This window comes from Mirounga leonina, unplaced genomic scaffold (assembly GCF_011800145.1).
Source record: "Mirounga leonina isolate KUSES-001 unplaced genomic scaffold, KU_Mleo_1.0 Mir_167, whole genome shotgun sequence".
Classification (NCBI taxonomy): Eukaryota; Metazoa; Chordata; class Mammalia; order Carnivora; family Phocidae; genus Mirounga; species Mirounga leonina.
Genome location: NW_023270422.1, coordinates 2,845,281 through 2,865,534, shown reverse-complemented (window position 1 = coordinate 2,865,534; position 20,254 = coordinate 2,845,281). Strand labels below are relative to the sequence as shown.

Genomic DNA, 20,254 nt, shown 5'->3' with positions numbered 1-20,254 from the left:
CCCCCCCCCCCCCCCCCCCCCCCCCCCCCCCCCCGGTCCCTGGGATCATGACCCAAGCGGAAGGCAGATGCTTAACCAGCTGAGCCACCTAGGCACCCTAAGAATCATTTTTTTTTAAAGATTTTATTTATTTATTTGACAGAGACACAGCGAGAGAGGGAACACAAGCAGGGGGAGTGGGAGAGGGAGAAGCAGGCCTCCCGCTGAGCAGGGAGCCCGATGCAGGGCTCGATCCCAGGACCCTGGGACCATGACCTGAGCTGAAGGCAGACGCTTAATGACTGGGCCACCCAGGCGCCGCGAAGAATCATTTTTTTAAAACTACTCAACCCAAGTCATTCCTGGAGTGCTGATGTCAGTGGATATGAACCGTAGACCTCACTTCTAATACCTCAGGAACAAGCTTGGGAAATGCGTTTCTTCTTCAGGGTATATATGAACTATGAGTAACTGAGGGAAAGACACTTGACTGTTGTGTGACCTTTGTAGCCATTTTTAGGGAGGCTTAGAGCAGAGAATGCTGTCTAATTCTGTCTTTTTTGGGGGTGCAAGTCAAAGCTACCTCTGCTCCCTGCCCCTTCACAGACACTCAGGAAAAGGTGTTGCACCTGCTCCCTCCCCAGAACTCCCCCAGTGCCCATAGCATGGCCATGAGCACCACTCTGGGTGGCATTTTCTTTTCTCTCTCTTTTTTTGGCCTCTACGGGTCTACTAAATTTAATGCTCCTACAAGTCATCAGGAAAGTGATCTCTTTCTTTTTAATTTCAGCAAGGGCAGAGGCGAAGCACAGAGAGCAGCAGATCAGACCATACTGAGCTCCCTTAGAGCGGCTGAGACCCGTGGAGGATGCTGGCTGTCAAGTGGCTGAGGAGGGCCTCACTCTAAGGTGGGAAAGCAGGTGTCAGCGGGACAGCTTCCTCTGCTCCTGGGCTCACCATGGCCTTCACTCTTTGGCTGGACGGCTGACGTGACTGTGTGCCCCAAGTGTGCACGCTGCTGGACTGGGTGCTGTCCCAGGTACTGCCTGCTCTCAGGGTCTGGGAGCAGGGCAGGTGGGCATCAGATGCTACCAAAAGCCGGACGGGGCAAAGCGATGGACTCCGACAAGCTAAGATGGAAGTGACCTGAGGCCTCGCCCAGGCGGTTTCCTCTTGACAGGATAGCTTAAGAGTTGGAGCACAGGCTTGTCTGGGGAGCAGTATGCAGGAAACTGATTATCAGGCCACAAATGCTTTCACAGGTGAGAATCCTCCACACTTAAAAGTTTGTTTCAACTCTTAGTTGGTAGGTAATAAAATACCAAACAACTCTATAAAATGAGTGTGCATTTGCATTTATGAACTGAAGGCCAAACAGAGTCAAGGGGCTCAGGCTGCCATGGTAACTGATTTTGACAAAATAATAGTATGTTTTTCTGCTCTCTAAATAGGAATTTGAAAAGCATTTGACATTTTATGATTCTGCTTTTGTTGAGTAATATGGCACACACAATGTCCTGCAAGTCATTGTTCTCTAAAGGAAATGTCACTTGCGAGCAATGTATGGGGGTATGTTTTTCTTTACAGAACTGGGAAGAGTGAGGGAATAAAGTTATTGATGATGAGTAACTTCTCCCTCCCCATCTTTAGTTTTCCTTCTCTGATTTATTCATGTGCAAATGGCGGTGGGATGGCAGTTCTGCTGAACTGACCATGTCCTTAGGATTCTTTTCATATAAGTGAGCTAATGGGGAAGGCCCACATCACTATTTGACATTGCTTTGCCCCCTGGCTTCCAGTTTGCACATTTTGCAGGGAATCACTTAGTCTGGCTGATGACCGAGAGCCATGGCCTGAAACACAGGGCCTTTTGAATTTGGGTCCTTCTTTCTTGTCTGATTCACTTATCATCCCAGTAAGGCATTTAATCCTTCTGGGCCTCTGGCTCCTTGTTTATAAAATGGGGGCTGTGAAGTTGAAGAAATTCATGGAATCCAGAAGAAACATTTCTACATAAAAAGAGGGTTTTTTGTTTTTTGTTTTTTTAAAAAAAGGAAAGATGGTAGAATAATCATGAGAAGTGACCAGACCTGAAAGTTTGCAGCATTTCAAATTTTGTGGAGAGAGCAGGTCAGGTTGTTGGGTGCTTGGAGAGGTGGCGGCTCAGTCTGAGGGCCACATGAACTTGGATTGAACTCTGCCTTCTTCCCTGACTAGAGCTCTGCCATTGGACAGTCATTGAGCTCCTTTATGTTTCCCTTTGCCTATTTGTAAATGAAGATGGTCACGTTCAGCTCTCAGTGGTGGTGCTGCTCTGAGGAAAAATGAGACTACATATGTGGGATGCTGAATATGGAGTTCAGTGCTTTCCAGGCCTTAGCTGTTTCCTGATGTGGAGCTACAGTGTTGAGCCTGGTTGCCCAGTCCAGTCCTTCTTGCTCTCTGTGCTCACACATTTGAGTGAGCTCCTTAGACCTGTCAGCATCTGCATCTGTAAGGTGGGAGCCCTCATCTTGGGGGCTGTTCTAAGGAAGGTCCTCTTAGGGTGGTCACGGCCCTTTGAAAATGAATGAAACAGTATTTAAATGTAGATTCAGAAGAGCACACAGAGTTGAGTGCTTTAGAACCATCTTCAGACTTCCAGCCTGGCTGACTGGAAACCCTGCCTTCTTGGCCTCCCTTAATGAGTACACTTCAGCTGTTTCAGTCTCATGAGCTGCGCCTTCGTGGGGTGTCACTGTCACTCTTCTGTGTGGAGGGTGGCATACAGGGCTGTGACACAAAACATCTCTGTGAAGTGGCCACGCCTTCAAACTCTTCTTCCCCTCTCCCTGGGAGACAGCTGGGGAGGAAGGGCACCTAGGAGGTGCATGGAAAGAAGCTCTTAAGGCAATTCTGAGAGGAAGAGGGAACAAAAAGAACTAGAGTAAAGAGCAGCGTATGGTTCAACATGTAGACTAGCCTTGTCTGCACGCTCCCCAGCTGTGTCACTGCCTTCTCAGGAGGTGGAAAGCTCCTGTAGTTGTTGCCTCCTCCTGCCTGGCTCCTGAGACTCCTGCCTTATTGCCAGTGCCTTCTTGGGCAGTCAGCCCTTGAGAGGGGCCTGACCAGGGAGTGGAGGTGACAGGGCTGCCCCACTGGATTCTAGACACAGTCTCTCCTGAGCCTGGCATTGGTCTGCCATGGTTCACACTTAATGCAGTTGTGTCCAGTCCTCACCGCTTATTGGGTTGCTCTATAGCTCCTCTGCTCTGAGGAGAAAGGAAGTAGCATACTCACTGCCCCTGTCAGGATCCCAGGCTGGCTGGTGCCTGGGGCCTTGAGACAGTTGACTCTGAATAATGGAAACCCCTGGGTTCTGCCTGGAGAATTCACAGTAGTTAGGACAGTACCTGAAACATTAAGGCCCAAGAAAATGGCAGCTATAATTATGACTGTTACCCTGGTTGTGGGCTATGCACAGGACCCTGGTCACTTCCATTTGCTCTTAGCCACCCTCTCAAGGCTCCTCCCCAGCTCATATTTTCTTAACTTCTTTTAACTTATAGTTTACCCAAGAACTTCTGTTTCCTTACAAATTTGGCCTCCTCCTAGTTGCATTGGCCTACCTGAATAATAATCATATTGGTAGCAGTAGTAAAATAATATCCTTGGCCAATGTTTTAGAGAACTTACCATGTGCTTTTTCTGCCTTAACTCTGTCTGTCTTCACAACTCTGAGACATTGTTAGTGTGCTGATATTATTGGTGCAGGGGTCCACTCAGCAAAGCCAGCAGTTGGACTGAGCTGGCAGCCTCTCCAAATCTTCTAGCACTGTGTGTGCAACCTCAGCTGCACATGAGGGTCACCTAGGGAGCCTTACCGCTGCCTGGGTCTCCCCATCAGAGATTGGGATTTACTTAACCTCTGTATCACCTGGCCCTGCTAAACCAGGACATATCCTAACAAGATTCCCAAGTACCTAGTGTGTATGAAAGCCTGGCAAGCTGTGAGAGCCAGCACTGTACAAAAAGTGGTGTTTAGAGGAGAGGGTAGGTTGGGAGAGTCAGTTCTTGAAAAAAGGAACTGGCTTGTCCCATTTCCTCAACAGAAGTGATTGAATTAACTAATCTCACATTCTTTTTTTTTTTTTTAAGATTTTATTTATTTATTTATTTGAGAGAGAGAGAGAGAGACAGTGGGCAGGAGAGGGAGTGAGAATCTGAAGCAGACTCCATGCTGAGCGCAGAGCCCAACGCGGGGCTCCATCCCACAACAGCGAGATCATGACCTGAGCCGAAACCAAGAGTTGGATGCTTAACCGACTGAGCCACCCAGGTGCCCCTAATCTGTGCGTTCTTAAAGAAGCTGTCAATTATTGAATATTAGCTGTAAGAGCTGGGCCCACGAGAACCTGTAGGACAATGGTTTTAGCTTCCCAGTATCTCTAGGGAAATAACCAGTGGTAGGATAAAGGAGATGTATGTATGTAGCCTTCTCTGGAAGTGGGTCCCTGTGGACTGGGCTCATCATTTTTTATTCTTTGCCTGCTCTTCTCATCCATCTTTCCCTATATAGTTGGTCAAAGTTACTTATGATGTAGAATGAAAAGGACGATCCTCTGTCCCTGCCCAAGTAGTGGGGTAAAGCTGTGTAGTCTTAGAGGTGAGTAGGAGGCTGGTGCCCACCCTCTTAGTTGGTTTGCTGTTCTTATGTTTCTTGACTTTTGTCTTTTTTTTTTTTTTTTAATTAATTAATTATTTTTGAGAGGGAGAGAGAGAAAGCGAGCACAAGCGGGGGGAGGGGCAGAGGGAGAAGCAGACTCCTTGCCCCCCGAGTAGGGAGCCTGATGCGGGACTTGATCCCAGGACCCCCGGATCATGACCTGAGCTGAAGGCAGATGCTTTAACCCACTGAGCCACCCAGTAGCCCGACTTTCGTCTTTCCTTATCCCAGGGCAACTAAAGGTGCTAATGTCTTAGTTTCTGGAATTGAAGGTGCACTGATTTTCTGGATTCTCTAGGCCAGTGGAAAAGAGTCTTGCCTGAGATATTTAAAATGGTGAAGGGGTTAAGGCATTTTTCCTTGGCTTTAAATCTTGTTTTAGAGCATGACAAAAATCACTATATAGTTAGCCATACCTCCACTTAAGAAGATTTGTCAGTTTATGTTTTATGTTTCAATTCCCTTGCTGATGGGAGCATGGGGGGCTCAGGATTCCTATTAAAGAAGGGCTTAGGGGCTGCAGTCTGGCTGGGAGGGACGCCTGGGAGACCAGTGTGAAGCTGTGTTTGCATGGCAAGCCCATGGCTTGTTTTGGAGTGCGTGCAATTATTGTGATGGCTCGTGGGAGCTTGGAAGCCGCTTCCTCACCATGCCAGTGCTGGTTTGCCTGTTTTTCAAAGTCCCCTCTTACATCTTATTTCATGTGTGAATGTAGGTTTACATACATGGGTACATATTGCAATTTCATCCTCCTAATTATGATTTTCTTAGGCTATTCCTCACATATAGGAATTTATACATTGTTTTAAATTTTCTCAGCACATATGATTTATTTTTTTTTAAAGATTTTATTTATTTATTTAACAGAGAGAGAGAGCACAAGCAGAGGGAGCGGCAGAGGGAGAGGGAGAAATAGGCTCCCTGCCAGGGAGCCTGATGCGGGGCTCAATTCCAGGACCCTGGGATCATTACCTGAGCTGAAGGCAGACGATTAACTGACTGAGTCACCCAGGCACCCCTCAGCACATATAATTTAGAAATGATTTTAATCATTTAGATACTATTTTATAACAAAAAACCTTAATTTTCTCTTTTACAAGTAATACCTGTTCATTGTAGGCAAATTTGGAAAGCACAGAAAAATTGCAATTAGAAAAATAATTACCCATACATACAGTCTTGCCATATGAAGCTTTCCACTGTTAACATCTAGGTTATGTCTTTTCAATCTTTTCTTTCCTGCATAAATTTCTTCCTGTGGCTGATCATTCCCCTTTAACATTATATTATGAACATTTTTTCAAAAAGATTTTAATTAATTAATTAATTTATTTATTTATTTAGAGAGCATGCATGGATGGGGAGAGGGGCAGAATCCCAACCAGGCCACCCCCCTGCCCCCCGCCGAGCATGGAACCTGACTCGGGGCTCAATCTCATGACCTGGAGATCACGACCCAAGCTAAAATCAAAAGTCGGACACTCGACCAACTGAGCCACCCAGGCACCCCAGTATTTTCTTTATATATATGTTTTAAAGTTGCTACATAGTATTCTTTTATGTATGTGTACTTGACTCTTTAAATTGTGCTCTTATTATTAGACATTACAGTTTTTGACAGCTTTTGCCCTTATAAATAATGCTTTGATGAACACCGTTGTGTAAAAAGCTCTTCTATGTATTGGGCCATTTTCTTAGGTTAAGTTCCCAGAATTAGAATTATGGAGTCCAAAGATGTGAACTTTATTAAGGTTTATGATTGAATTTTCAAAGGGATTGGGTGGGCCTAGCTTCTAAGACTGTGCTGAGCTCAGTTTTTCTCCAGTTGCCTGCTCATAGTTGCTGTGGCCAGTCCCTGCCATTCAGCTGGGAGATGCCCCAGCCCTGCCTGCACTACAGGGTGTCATGAGAGTAATGCACCTTATGGTGCTCTTTGCAGCATGATGCTGTAAGGCTCCCTGAGTGCCACGAGTTAGGACAACGATGCTGATATTTCATTTGGGCAAGTGAAACCTCAAGTGTCCTAGGTTCAGTGTTTTTGTTCTTTTGGGCAATCCTTCTGCCTGGCTTTAGTTCATGGAAGCAATCATGTAGATGGACAGACTCCAGCAAGATCAGACTCTTGTAAAAACAGCCCCTCCGTGCCTCTGAGCATAGAGAAATGGGAATCCTTCCAGGCTGGGTCAGTCAGCTCTCCGTTGAAGCATCCTAATAGTGATGGAGATTTCATCTGAGGTTTACTGTACTCTCTGAGGACTTGGAAAGCATCCTGCCTGGGTTATCACTATTATATCCTAAAGAAGATGCTGGTTTCAGATTCTGCCTCCTCCCCACCTCCAATGCCGCCCTTAAATACTGTTTTGTATAATTAAATTTCTTAGGCTTTTAGAATCATTTCATTCTGTGTTGGAAGAAACGTATGTCCTTGGATGACTAAATAAGTGAACCAAATTCCTGTAGAATTTATAAGTCTTTCTTGTGAAAAGGATAATCAGACCTAGTTGTTAAATACATTAAGGTTATTTCACTCATAAAGGAGAAGGATGAGAGTAGATTTAATAGTCTTCAGGTGTCTGAAAGAGAGCTATTTTATGGATTTAGGTGATTGGGTTTTCTTAGCCACTAATGACCAAAAAGGAAGAATCACTTAAATTGAATTGTTGGGATGCTTATTTTTCTCCCATGGAATTCTTTCATGCTAGGTAGAGCACTGGGACTCTGTATGGGGTGGATGTGGCTTTACTTGGAGGCTTGAACGGAGCTACACTGTTCCCAGGACTCTGAATAGCCCTGAAGGATCCTGACCAGACTTTCAGCTTATTACTGATCCCTTTGAGGTTGTACCTGTGTGCTGACTGTGGATGACCTTAGTCCGCACTTTCCAGATCTGCCTGGAGGATGCTTGTTTTAGAAGAGTTGTTTCTCAATTAGAGGGGTGGTGGTGGAGGGGGGTGGATTCATGGCCAAATTCTGGAAGAAGAAATTAAATTGGTTTCTTAACTATAGAACTTTTCAAAGTCTTTAATATGAGACTTGCAGTATGAAGGTCCCAAATGGGCAGATAATGGGCAGCATTTCCCAAATGACAAGACATTGAGGGCTTTTTAGAAAGGAAAACATAGAGGACTGCACATGTTGCCAGTCTGGGATGTTGCCCTCCTTCTGGCTATAGTTCAGATGTCTCTGTCCTCTGATGCTAGTGAAGCAGTCCCCTATTGGGGCAGCTTTTATTGAGTCCATGTTTACAGAACTCTTGCCAGACGTGTAAAATGCTGCAGATGGAAAAAGGTAATGAGACAGTCTGTCTTCCTGCCTCCATTCTCCCCCTTTTCTAGTTCTGCCAGTCTTTAAAGTGCAGCTTTAATTATACCTTCTCTTGCCCCCAAACTTTTCAAGGCTTCTTCTTGCTTCCTAAAAAGAGTCTAGAGTCCTCAGCCTGTAGTTCAAAGTTCCCTGGTGTTTTCTTCCTTTATTCTCTTGCTGTAACTGAAGTTCTGGATAAACTGGACCACTTGCTTTTTTTTTTTTTTTTACATTTTTAAATATCTCAATGCTTTACTAAAGTTTTTTCATCTCCCTTAGACTTTATCCTTCTACCATTTTTCTCTGACCTCAGGGTCTATGTTAGTTCCATGAAATCTTTTGTGATGTGCATGGGAGAAACCCAGATGATCTTCCTACTTGCAATTTAATAGATGTAGAAATGATTGATAATAATAGCTTTTTGTAAAATCCTGCATGCTCTGGCTTAAGAGAAGTTAGATTTGCTAAGAGAGCTGTCAGAACACACTGTGGTGTATGTGCTTGGTTTTTACACTGCCCTATTTAGCTTGGTGTCTGGTCCTCAGTTACAAACCTAACCCTTATTTAATAACATTTTTTTCTATATGTAAGTAATACATAATTCAAGTTGTTTTTTAATAAGTCCTGAGAGTATCTCCATTTTCTTCCCTCTAAACTATTTTGCACTGTTTCTAGAGTTTTCCTACTGTGACAGATGTGATCATCTTTTTTAGACTTTATGGTAGCCTAATGTCTGAGGAGTGTATATACCCGTTTTAAATAAGGACAAGAAATAATTTCAATGTTGCTTGAAATTGTGTTTATTTTAAGGTTACTTAAATATGTACAACATAAATATAGTTATTAACTCCTTATTTTGATAGCTTTTAAATAGCTTTAACATCAAAACAAATATTACAGAAATTATAAAGTCAAAAACATTGAAATTACTGTTTAATCTGATGTATACTTTTATTTTGCTGAAGCCTTCCATTTATGAGCAGAGCATCCTAAAGGATGATTCAAAGTGATGGTGGTTACTCTTTGCTGGATTTTAGTATAAACACACAAAAGTCAGGGCTGGTTTGAATGTTGGTTTTAAGTAATTAGCACTGGTTGAAGATGAATTCCTTGTTCTTGAATATCCAGGGTCAAAAATGACCTACAAATCTCATTAGGTTCTTTGAAAATTGTTGGCTTTTGTCCATGATACTTCTGAAACTTGGATGTTTATGTTACCCTTGAAAGGAGTGGTTTAGCTCTGGAGAAATCAAAGACTTGTGCAGAAATCAGGTGACTGCTTCAACACGTGACCTCTTGAATTTCTTTCTTGGGTCCTAGATTCTTGCTGTATTGGTGTGCAGAGGTTTCAGAATCCTTTGTTTCGACTCTCTTGTGCTTACCATTGCAGGATGAACTCAGAGGCCAGAGAAGGCATGGCTTCCAGGAAAAGCAGCCAGTCCTGGGTAGTACTTTCCCCCAAATTCCTGCTCAGTGGATGTTGATGAGTTAGCTAACCATTCTGAGGCATACCTTTTACAACACTAAAATGGAGATTATAATAACTACTCAGTAGGATTTTAGTAAAGGTTAAATGAAGTAACATATGTAAAGTATCAAATATAGAGCCTAGTAGATAGTTGGTGCTCAATAAATGGTTTTCTTCTCCCATCACCAACTTCAAGAGGTTAACTATAAATAAAGGCCTTAGAAAAACCAGGGGTTCATTTAGCAAATGTTTGATGGGAGCTCATGCCATATCTGTGACGGGTTCAGAGCAGATTGGTATCGATCCCTCTCCCTGGAGCTCACGATCTAGATGTCCGGTGCAGGGCAGATGCATCACTGCTGTTGTGGAGCTGGGAGCATGGTCTAGAGAGGCTGTGGACTTTTGCTCAGACCCCTGGCCTCTCTGCTCATGGAAATCTCCAGCATATGGTTTCCTCTCTCCCTCATTTATATTCCACCCCATATGGTTTCTGTCTCTGCACTCAAGTCACTCTACCTGCCTTACTCAGAGACAGCCCTGGGTGATGGTTTCTCTCCAGAGGCCTTCAGGGCAGCAACTCTGTGAAGTCATCACAGGTCATGGGTGTGTGCTTTGAAGGGTCCAAGTTGGAGTAACAGGTCTGCATGTGCTTCTGTCAGGACATTATGTTCAAATGTGAAAACTCAGAGGGGGATTCAGAAATAAACGTGCCTGACATCTGGGTGGATGTTTTATGGTTCTATTAAAAAATTTTTGGGGGGCGGAGCAAGATGGCGGAGGAGTAGGAGACCTGGATTTCGTCTCCTCTCAGGAATTCAGCTGGATAGGGATCAAACCATTCTGAACACCTACAAGCTCAACAGGAGATCGAAGAAAAGAATAGCAACAACTCTCTCATCAGAAAAGTGACTACTTTCTGGAAGGTAGGACGTGCGGAGAAGTGAATCCGAGGCGATATTCGGGAGGATAGATGGTGGGGGAGGGGCCTCCGTTGGCCGCTTCTGGCAAGTGATAGAACCACGGAGCACAAAATTGGAACTTTTAAAAGTCTGCTGCGCCGAGGGACGTCACTCTGGTGGCTAAGCGGGGGGGTGGAACCCTCGTGGGACAGTGTGGTCTCAGGACCCTCGGGGTCACAGAAAGACTGGGGGTGCCTGAGTGTGGCAGAGCTCCCAGGTAACGGAGCAGGGAAGCCAGCTGCAGAGGCGGAGGCGAGGTGCAGGCTCTCAGCTCGGGGGTGCCATAAACCGTGATCCGTGGCACAGTCGGGCCACTGCTCCTCCAGCAGGGACCCAACAAGTGGCAGATCCAGGGAGACTCACCTTCCTTCCCCGGGAGGAGCTGCGCGGGAGTGCACTGCAGGGACCTGCTGGGTTTGGAGACTCCACACGGGGTCGGGTGCCAGAGATAGAAACGCACGGTCACGGGCCGGGTGAGCATGGACTGCGGCCGGAGACCGGGGAGCTGGGAGTGACTGACTGCTTTTCTTTGGGGGCGCACTGAGGAGCGGGGCCCTGCGTTCTTGGCTCCTCCCGGGCAGAGAAGGGAGGCTGCCATCTTCACTCTCCACCTCCAAAGCTGTAGGGAAAGCTTGCAGGGAACAAAAGCTCCAGAGAGCAACCCAAGCAGATTACTTAGCCTGGACAGGGCAAGGGCGGGGCACTTCCACCTCTGGCAAAGACATTTGGGAACCACGGCAACAGCCCCTCCCCCAGAAGATCAGCGAGAACAGCCAGCCAAGACCAAGTTTACCGATCAATGAGAACGGCAGAACTCCAGCGCTAGGGGAATACTGCACATAGAATTCATGGCTTTTTTACCATGATTCTTTAGTCCTTCAAAGTTAAGTGGTTTTTTTTAACTGTCTTTTTTTCTTTTTTCTTTTTTTTTTTTTCTGAATTTTTCTTTTTCCCTTTTTCAACCAACATCTTATCAATCCCTTTTTTAAAAAAAAATTTATTTTTCATTTTTAGAGTCATATTCTATCCCTTCATAGTAGTTACCCATATTTTTGGCATATATATATAAGTTGTCCTCTCTTTAAAATTTTGAGATAGTTTCTTCTAACAGATCAAAATATACCCTAAATCTCTAGTATATGGTTTTTTCTACTCCCCTGTCTGATCACATTCTCTCTCTTTTTTTTCTTTTTTAAAATCCTCTTCTTTCTTTGTTCAAAAAACTTCTTATCAATTCCTTTTATAAAATTTTTTATAATTTCCATCTTTACAGTCATATTCCATCCCTTCATCGTATCAACCCTTATTTTTGTACATATATAACTTTTTCTTTCTTTAAAATTTTGGGAGGCACTTTCTTCTAACAGACCAAAATACACCCAAAATCTAGTGTGTGGCACTGATCTATATACCAGCCTGATCATATTTGATCACATTCTGGGTTTTTTTTGTTGTTGTTGTTTTGTTTTGTTCTGTTTTTATTTGTTTTTATCTTTATCTTTATCTTTTTCTTTTTTTTTCTTTTTCTTTTTTCTCTCTTTCCCTTTCTTTTCCCACTGCTTTAGGTCTTTTCTGATTTGTTTAGAGTATATTTTCTGGGGATGTTGTAACCCTGCTAGCATTTTGTTCTCTCATTAATCTATTCTCCTCTGCACAAAATGACAAGATGGAAAAAATCACCTCAACAAAAAGAACAAGAGGTAGTACCGACTGCCAGGGACCTACTCAATACGGACATTAGTACGATGTCAGATCTAGAGTTCAGAATCATCACTTTAAAGATACTAGCTGGGCTTGAAAAAAATATGGAAGTTATTAGAGAAACCTTTCTGGAGAAGTAAAAGAACGAAAATCTAACCAAGTCGAAATCAAAAAGGCTATTAATGAGGTGCAATCAAAAATGGGGGCGCTAACTGCTAGGATAAATGAGGCAGAAGAGAAAATCAGTGATATAGAAGACCAAATGATGGAAAATAAAGAAGCTGAGAAAAAGAGAGATAAACAACTACCGGATCACAAGGGCAGAATTCGAGAGATAAGTGATACCATAAGATGAAACAACATTAGAATAATTGGGATCCCAGAAAAGAAGAAAGAGAGAGAGGGGCAGAAGGTATAATGGAGCAAATTATAGCAGAGAACTTCCCTAATTTGGGGAAGGAAACTGGCATCAAAATCCAGGAAGCACAGAGAACCCCCCCTCAAAATCAATAAAAATAGGTCAACACCCCGACATCTAATAGTAAAACTTATGAGTCTCATAGACAAAGAGAAAATCCTGAAAGCAGCTCAGGAGAAGAGATATGTAACCTACAAGGGTAGAAACATTAGATTGGCAACAGACCTATCCACAGAGACCTGGCAGGCCAGAAAGGACTGGCAGGATATATTCAGAGCACTAAATGAGAAAAATATGCAGCCAAGAATACTCTATCCAGCTAGGCTGTCCTTGAAAATTGAAGGAGAGATAAAAAGCTTCCAGGACAAACAAAAACTAAAGGAATTTGCAAACACAAAACCAGCCCTACAAGAAATCTTGAAAGGGGTCCTCTAAGCAAAGAGAGACCCTAAAAGCAACATAGACCAGAAAGGAACACAGACAATATGCAGTAACAGTCACCTTACAGGCAATACAATGGCACTAAATTCCTATCTTTCCATAGTTACCCTGAATGTAAATGGGCTAAATGCCCCAATCAAAAGACACAGGCTATCAGACTGGATTAAAAAACAAGACCCATCGATATGGTGTCTGCAAGAGACTCATTTTAGACCCAAAGACACCCCCAGATTGAAAGTGAGGGGGTGGAAAACCATTTACCATGCTAATGGACACCAAAAGAAAGCTGGGGTGGCAATCCTTATATCAGACAAATTAGATTTTAAACCAAACACTGTAATAAGACATGAGGAAGGACACTATATTCTATTAAAGGGTCTATCCAACAAGAAGATCTAACAATGGTAAATATCTATGCCCCTAACATGGGAGCAGCCAGTTATATAAGGCAGTTAATAACAAAAGCAAAGAAACACATTGACAACAATACAGTAATAGTGGGGGACTTTAACACCCCCCTCACTGAAATGGACAGATCGTCTAAGCAAAAGATGAACAAGGAAATAAAGACTTTAAATGACACATTGGACCAAATGGACTTCACAGACATATTCAGAACATTCCATCCCAAAGCAATGGAATACACATTCTTCTCTACTGCCCATGGAACATTCTCCAGAATCGATCACATCCTAGGTCATAAATCAGGTCTCAACCGGTACCAAAAGATTGGGATCATTCCCTGCCTATTTTCAGACCACAATGCTTTGAAACTAGAACTCAATCACAAGAGGAAAGTTGGAAAGAACTCAAATACACGGAGGCTAAAGAGCATCCTACTGAAGAATGAATGCGTCAACCAGGAAATTAAAGAAGAATTAAAAAAATACATGGAAACCAGTGAAAATGAAAACACAACTATTCAAAATCTTTAGGATGCAGCAAAGGCAGTCCTAAGAGGAAAGTATATAGCAATACAAGCCTTTCTCAAGAAACAAGAAAGGTCTCAAGTACACAACCTAACCCTACCCCTAAAGGAGCTGGAGAAAGAACAGCAAATAAAGCCTAAACCCAGCAGGAGAAGAGAAATCATAAAGATCAGAGCAGAAATCAATGAAATAGAAACTAAAAGAACAGTAGAACAGATCAACGAAACTAGGAGCTGGTTCTTTGAAAGAATTAACAAGATTGATAAACCCCTGGCCAGACTTATCAAAAAGAAAAGAGAAATGACCCAAATCAACAAAATCATGAATGAAAGAGGAGAGATCACAACCAACACCAAAGAAATACAAACAATTATAAGAACATATTATGAGCAATTCTATGCCAGCAAATTCGATAACCTGGAGGAAATGGATGCATTCCTAGAGATGTATCAACTACCAAAACTGAACCAGGAAGAAATAGAAAACCTGAACAGACCTATAACCACTAAGGAAATTGAAGCAGTCATCAAAAATCTCCCAAAAAACAAAAGCCCAGGGCCAGATGGCTTCCCAGGGGAATTCTACCAAATATTTCAAGAAGAATTAATACCTCTTCTTCTGAAACTGTTCCAAAAAATAGAAATAGAGGGAAAACTTCCAAACTCATTTTATGAGGCCACCATTACCTTGATCCCAAAACCAGACAAAGACCCCATCAAAAAAGAGAATTACAGACCAATATCCCTGATGAACATGGATGCAAAAATTCTCACCAAAATACTGGCCAATAGGATCCAACAGTACATTAAAAGGATTATTCACCACAACCAAGTGGGATTTATCCCTGGGCTGCAAGGTTGGTTCAACATCCGCAAATCAATCAATGTGATACAATACATTAACAAAAGAAAGAACAAGGGGCGCCTGGGTGGCTCAGTTGGTTAAGCGACTGCCTTCGGCTCAGGTCATGACCCTGGAGTCCCTGGATCGAGTCCCGCATCGGGCTCCCTGCTCGGCAAGGAGCCTGCTTCTCCCTCTAACCCTCCCCCCTCTCATGTACTCTCTCTCTCTCATTCTCGCTCTCTCAAATAAATAAATAAATCTTTAAAAAAAAAAGAACAAGAATCATATGATCCTGTCAATAGATGCAGAAAAAGCTTTGACAAAGTACAGCATCCTTTCTTGATCAAAACTCTTCAGAGTATAGGCATAGAGGGTACATACCTCAATATCATAAAAGCCATCTATGAAAAACCTACAGCGAATATCATTCTCAATGGGGAAAAACTGAGAGCTTTCCCCCTAAGGTCAGGAAGGTGGCAGGGATGTCCACTATCACCACTGCTATTCAACATAGTATTGGAAGTCCTAGCCACAGCAATCAGACAACAAAAAGAAATCAAAGGCATCCAAATTGGCAAAGAAGAAGTCAAACTCTCACTCTTTGCAGATGATATGATACTTTATGTGGAAAACCCCAAAGACTCCACCCCAAAACTGCTAGAACTCATACAGGAATTCAGTCAAGTGGCAGGATATAAAATCAATGCACAGAACTCAGTGACATTCCTATACACCAACAACAAGACAGAAGAAAGAGAAATGAAGGAGTCGATCCCATTTACAATTGCACCCAAAACCGTAAGATACCTAGGAATAAATCTAACCAAAGAGACAAAGGATCTGTACTCAGAAAACTATAAAATACTCATGAAAGAAATTGAAGAAGACACCAAGAAATGGAAAAACGTTCCATGCTCATGGATTGTTAGAACAAATATTGTGAAGATGTCAATGCTACCTAGAGCAATCTACACATTCAATGCAATCCCCATCAAAATACCATCCACTTTTTTCAAAGAAATGGAACAAATAATCCTAAAATTTGTATGGAACCAGAAAAGACCCCGCATAGCCAGAGGAATGTTGAAAAAGAAAAGCAAAGCTGGTGGCATCACAATTCTGGACTTCCAGCTCTATTACAAAGCTGTCATCATCAAGACAGTATGGTACTGGCATAAAAACAGACACATAGATCAATGGAACAGAATAGAGAGCCCAGAAATGGACCCTCAACTCTATGGTCAACTCATCTTTGACAAAGCAGGAAAGAATGTCCAATGGAACAAAGTCTCTTCAACAAATGGTGTTGGGAGAATTGGACAGCCACATGCAGAAGAATGAAACTGGACCATTTCCTTACACCACACATAAAAATAGACTCCAAATGGTTGAAAGACCTCAATGTGAGACAGGAGTCCATCAAAATCCTAAAGGAGAACACAGGCAGCAACCTCTTTGACCTCAGCCGAAGCAACTTCTTCCTAGAAACATCGCCAAAGGCAAGGGAAGCAAGGGCAAAAATGAACTATTGGGACTTCATCAAGATAAAAAGCTTTTGCAAAGCAAAGGAAACAGTCAACAAAACCAAAAGACAACCGACAGAATGGGAGAAGATATTTGCAAATGACATATCAGATAAAGGGCTAGTATCCAAAATCTATAAAGAACTCATCAAACTCAACACCCAAAGAACAAAGAATCCAATCAAGAAATGGGCAGAAGACATGAACAGACATTTTTCCAAAAAAGACATCCAAATGGCCAACAGACACATGAAAAAGTGCTCAATATCGCTCAGCATCAGGGAAATCTAAATCAAAACCTCAATGAGATACCACCTCACACCAGTCAGAATGGCTAAAATTAACAAGTCAGGAAACGACAGATGTTGGCGGGGATGCGGAGAAAGGGGAACCCTCCTACACTGTTGGTGGGAATGCAAGCTGGTGCAGCCACTCTGGAAAACAGTATGGAGATTCCTCAAAAAGTTGAAAATAGAGCTACCATACGATCCAGCAATTGCACTACTGGGTATTTACCCCAAAGATACAAAAGTAGGGATCCGAAGGGGTACGTGCACCCCGATGTTTATAGTAGCAATGTGCACAATAGCCAAACTGTGGAAAGAGCCAAGATGTCCATCGACAGATGAATGGATAAAGAAGATTCGTATATATATATACAATGGAATATTATGCAGCCATCAAAAGGAATGAGATCTTGCCATTTGCAATGGCGTGGATGGAACTGGAGGTTATTATGTTGAGCGAAATAAGTCAAACAGAGAAAGACACGTATCATATGACCTCACTGATATGAGGAATTCTTAATCGCAGGAAACAAACTGAGGGTTGCTGGAGTGGGGGGTGGGGTGGGAGGGATGGGGTGACTGGGTGATAGACACTGGGGAGGGTTTGTGCTCTGGTAAGCGCTGTGAATTGTGCAAGACTATTGACTCTCAGATCTGTACCTCTGAAACAAATAATGCAATATATGTTAAGGAAAAAAAAAAAAGAAGAAGAAGAAGGTAGGAGGAGGGGAAGAATGAAGGAGGGGAAATCGGTGGGGTAGACGAACCATGAGAGACGATGGACTCTGAAAAACAAACTGAGGGTTCTAGAGGGGAGGGGGGTGGGAGGATGGGTTAGCCTGGTGGTGGGTATTGAGGAGGGCACATTCTGCATGGAGCACTGGGTGTTATGCACAAACAATGAATCATGGAACACTACATCTAAAACTAATGATGTAATGTATGGGAATTAACATAAGAATAAAAAAATAATAAAAAAAATTTTTTTAACCAACAACAGTGAATATGGTAACATGGACATTTTTTCCTCTCAGCAGACGGGTATTTTAGACCGTTTTCAGAGCAGTGTGAGGAAGACACCTCTTGGTTCCAGATTCAGGGTGACTGTGCCTGACCCTACATACCTGTAGGTAGCAGCTGGGCTCAGGCTTCTTCATCTCAGAAGTAAGATGGGAAACCAACCTGTCTTATCATTTAAATTTATTGTTTCTATTTTGTGGTGAAATTTCAGAAAATTAAGAGTGTTTTCCTTGCCCTTTGGACTTAGTTATCCCTGATAGCAGATAGGATATTTCACAGAGGTGACATAAGGAGTGAAGATTAATTGTCTGGTCTGCCAGGTGCTTTCGCATGTGCAATCTCATTCAATCCTCGCAACAGCCCTGGGTGGTACGCCTGTTATCCCAGGTTTATTGGTAAGGGAACAGCACAGGCCCAGAGTAGGCCTGCTTGAGCCCTGTTGTCTAGCAAGCTGCAGTACCAGAGTTGAAACACAGGTCTGTCTGTGCTGGAGCTGGATCCTGAGCATGCGGGGAAGCAGAGAGAAACAGGCCTTTTCCTTCAGAAGTCAAAGCAGGGTGTGAAGAACATAGGGACAGAGAGAGGAATTTGAAGCTTGAGACTGAACTCATATAGTAAGCATTTGTCAGATAGTGTTGTCTATTTTCTAACTTGGAAAGTAAAGACTTTTACATGTCTGCCTCTTAACCTCACCAGTTTTTATATCCTTCTGCTTTTGGAAGGTTATAGGCATGAAAGAAGAATGAACCATAGCAGTGATGGTTGTGCAGCCACATGAATGTACTTAATGCCACAGAGCTGTGCACCTAAAAATGGTTACAATGGTAACTTTTATATTATATGTATTTGCCCACAATCAAGATAAACACCTAAGGAAAAAAAAAGAACCAATCCCGTTGAGCTTATCAGAAGAGCTCAGATTTGAGCAGGGCCTTGGTGGAGAGGCAAAGAAGCAGAAAGATGTGTGGGAAGGTGGGAATAGTCGTGTGTGGGAGGAAGAGCAAGGGTCTCTTTGGCTTAAGGGCAGATTTGGGGCGAAGTGGGTGTACCCACAGTTGGGCGTGCTGGTGAGCTGATATTCCTTGAATGTTGGTTCAGTGCACATTGCGGGAGGGTTTGCGTTCAGGTGGCTTGCTGGTCCCCCACACAGCCTCTGGGCTGCCGGCTGTGAGCACATGGATCCCAAACAGCAAAGCAAGGCCCTACAGGTAAGCAACTCCATTCCCTAGAAGGCATTTTAACAATGATCTGTTACTACTTGGGACTCACTTCCTGTGCAGAACACTGACCATAATGTGGTTTCCAACTGCCTGCAGTGTTTATGCAAAGAGGTAAGAAAAATGCAGTTTCTCTCAACTCTTGTTATTTGTAAAGATGTTTGGGGGCACCAGGACTGTGTTGGTGCTCAGCATAGAGAGGCATCCTGGGTAACTTCTTGGCTGGCATGCCCTGGAAGGTGGTTCTCCTTGGATGAGATTAAGCCAGGAGATTCTGGAAGGCTACCCTCCATGGAAAGCACAGATTGTGGGGCTAGAACCTTGTGGTTTCTTGGGATCTCCCTTTGTCACCGTTGGTTCTTTTGTGACTTGAACTGATGCATGGCCTCATACATCATATGATATGTCATCATATGATAATATCATAGCCTATCTGGCAAAAGAGATGGTGCCTAGTAACTGGTGAGAGACTGTGCTGTGACCACCTCAGGAGCATCTCGACTGACCAGGGGCAGAAGCCCCCACTCCAGAAATGGCATAGACAAAAGGCAACTGTCACTCAAAAACAGGTGTTGGTACAGGCACACTTCCATGCTGCTTGTTTAGGACCTCCGGCCCCTCCTGCCGCATGCATCTTACGTAACATTATTTGAGTTCTTTCTGGTCCTTGCCTCTGCCTCTCACCAGCCGGCAGCAGCCAGTGCTCTGTATCTCTCTCTGTCTCTTGAGTTTGTCTTTGGCCTAGGACTCTTAGACCCGTTTTCCTTGCTGGTACTTGGAATTCTAGCTGCTCTGTGTACCTGGCTCTAGGTATAACCTGCATCATCCCATTCTAGCTCTCTTTATGGAGATGATCTTCTGATAGCCTGTACCCGGGCCGATGCTTGTATCAGGGAGTACCATTTTCCAGGTGGGAGCGTATGAACCGCACCAGTCCTGCACATCCCGCTCACTGCTCCTACTGTGAGTTGCCTTCACCATTTAAGCTATCAGCCCCTTTTCCTGTCTGTGAAGCAATCAGCCTTGACCTTCACTGATCGCTTTCTCCTCTCATCCAGTCCTGACTAAGTATGCCATGAATATAAGCATAAGGTTTCTTATCCCTACCTCCTCAGGATGAGGGTTATGGAGAGTGAGTAAATGATAGTAATTGAGTATTACAACGTGCCAAGCCATGTTCTAAGCACTTTATATGTATAATCTTATTCAAGCCTCAAAACAATTCTATAAAATAGTTGCTCTTCTGAAGTGCTTTTGACAGATAAGGAAAGACAGGCACAGGTTGAGTGACGGTAACACCCCTGGTAAGATGAGTAGCTGAGATTAGAACCTGTAACCTCAGCACAAATGACTGGACTGTGCCTGGAATATTGTCAAGGCCAGCCTTTGTCAGGAGGTGTTTCCCTTCCAGCTTATCAGCGTCCACAGAGACCTATGATCCAAATGCTGCTCTTGGAGAGG

General features: G+C 43.4%; 1 protein-coding gene across 14 annotated transcripts in view; it reads left to right on the top strand.

Moving 5' to 3' along the window:
* Window positions 1–20,254, top strand: part of LDLRAD4 (low density lipoprotein receptor class A domain containing 4) — a 432,267-nt gene that overhangs the window by 156,418 nt on the left and 255,595 nt on the right. For 4 of the 14 annotated variants that reach the window (XM_035013819.1, XM_035013821.1, XM_035013820.1 and 1 more), the window contains one exon: window positions 770–1,241. The exons of 9 other annotated variants lie outside the window; for them this stretch is intronic. In XM_035013819.1, the coding sequence (XP_034869710.1) occupies window positions 1,202–1,241 (40 nt within the window). In that variant the 5' untranslated portion in view covers window positions 770–1,201. The remainder of the gene's footprint in view (window positions 1–769; window positions 1,242–20,254) is intronic. One more of the 14 variants, XR_004680832.1, reaches the window with a different exon arrangement.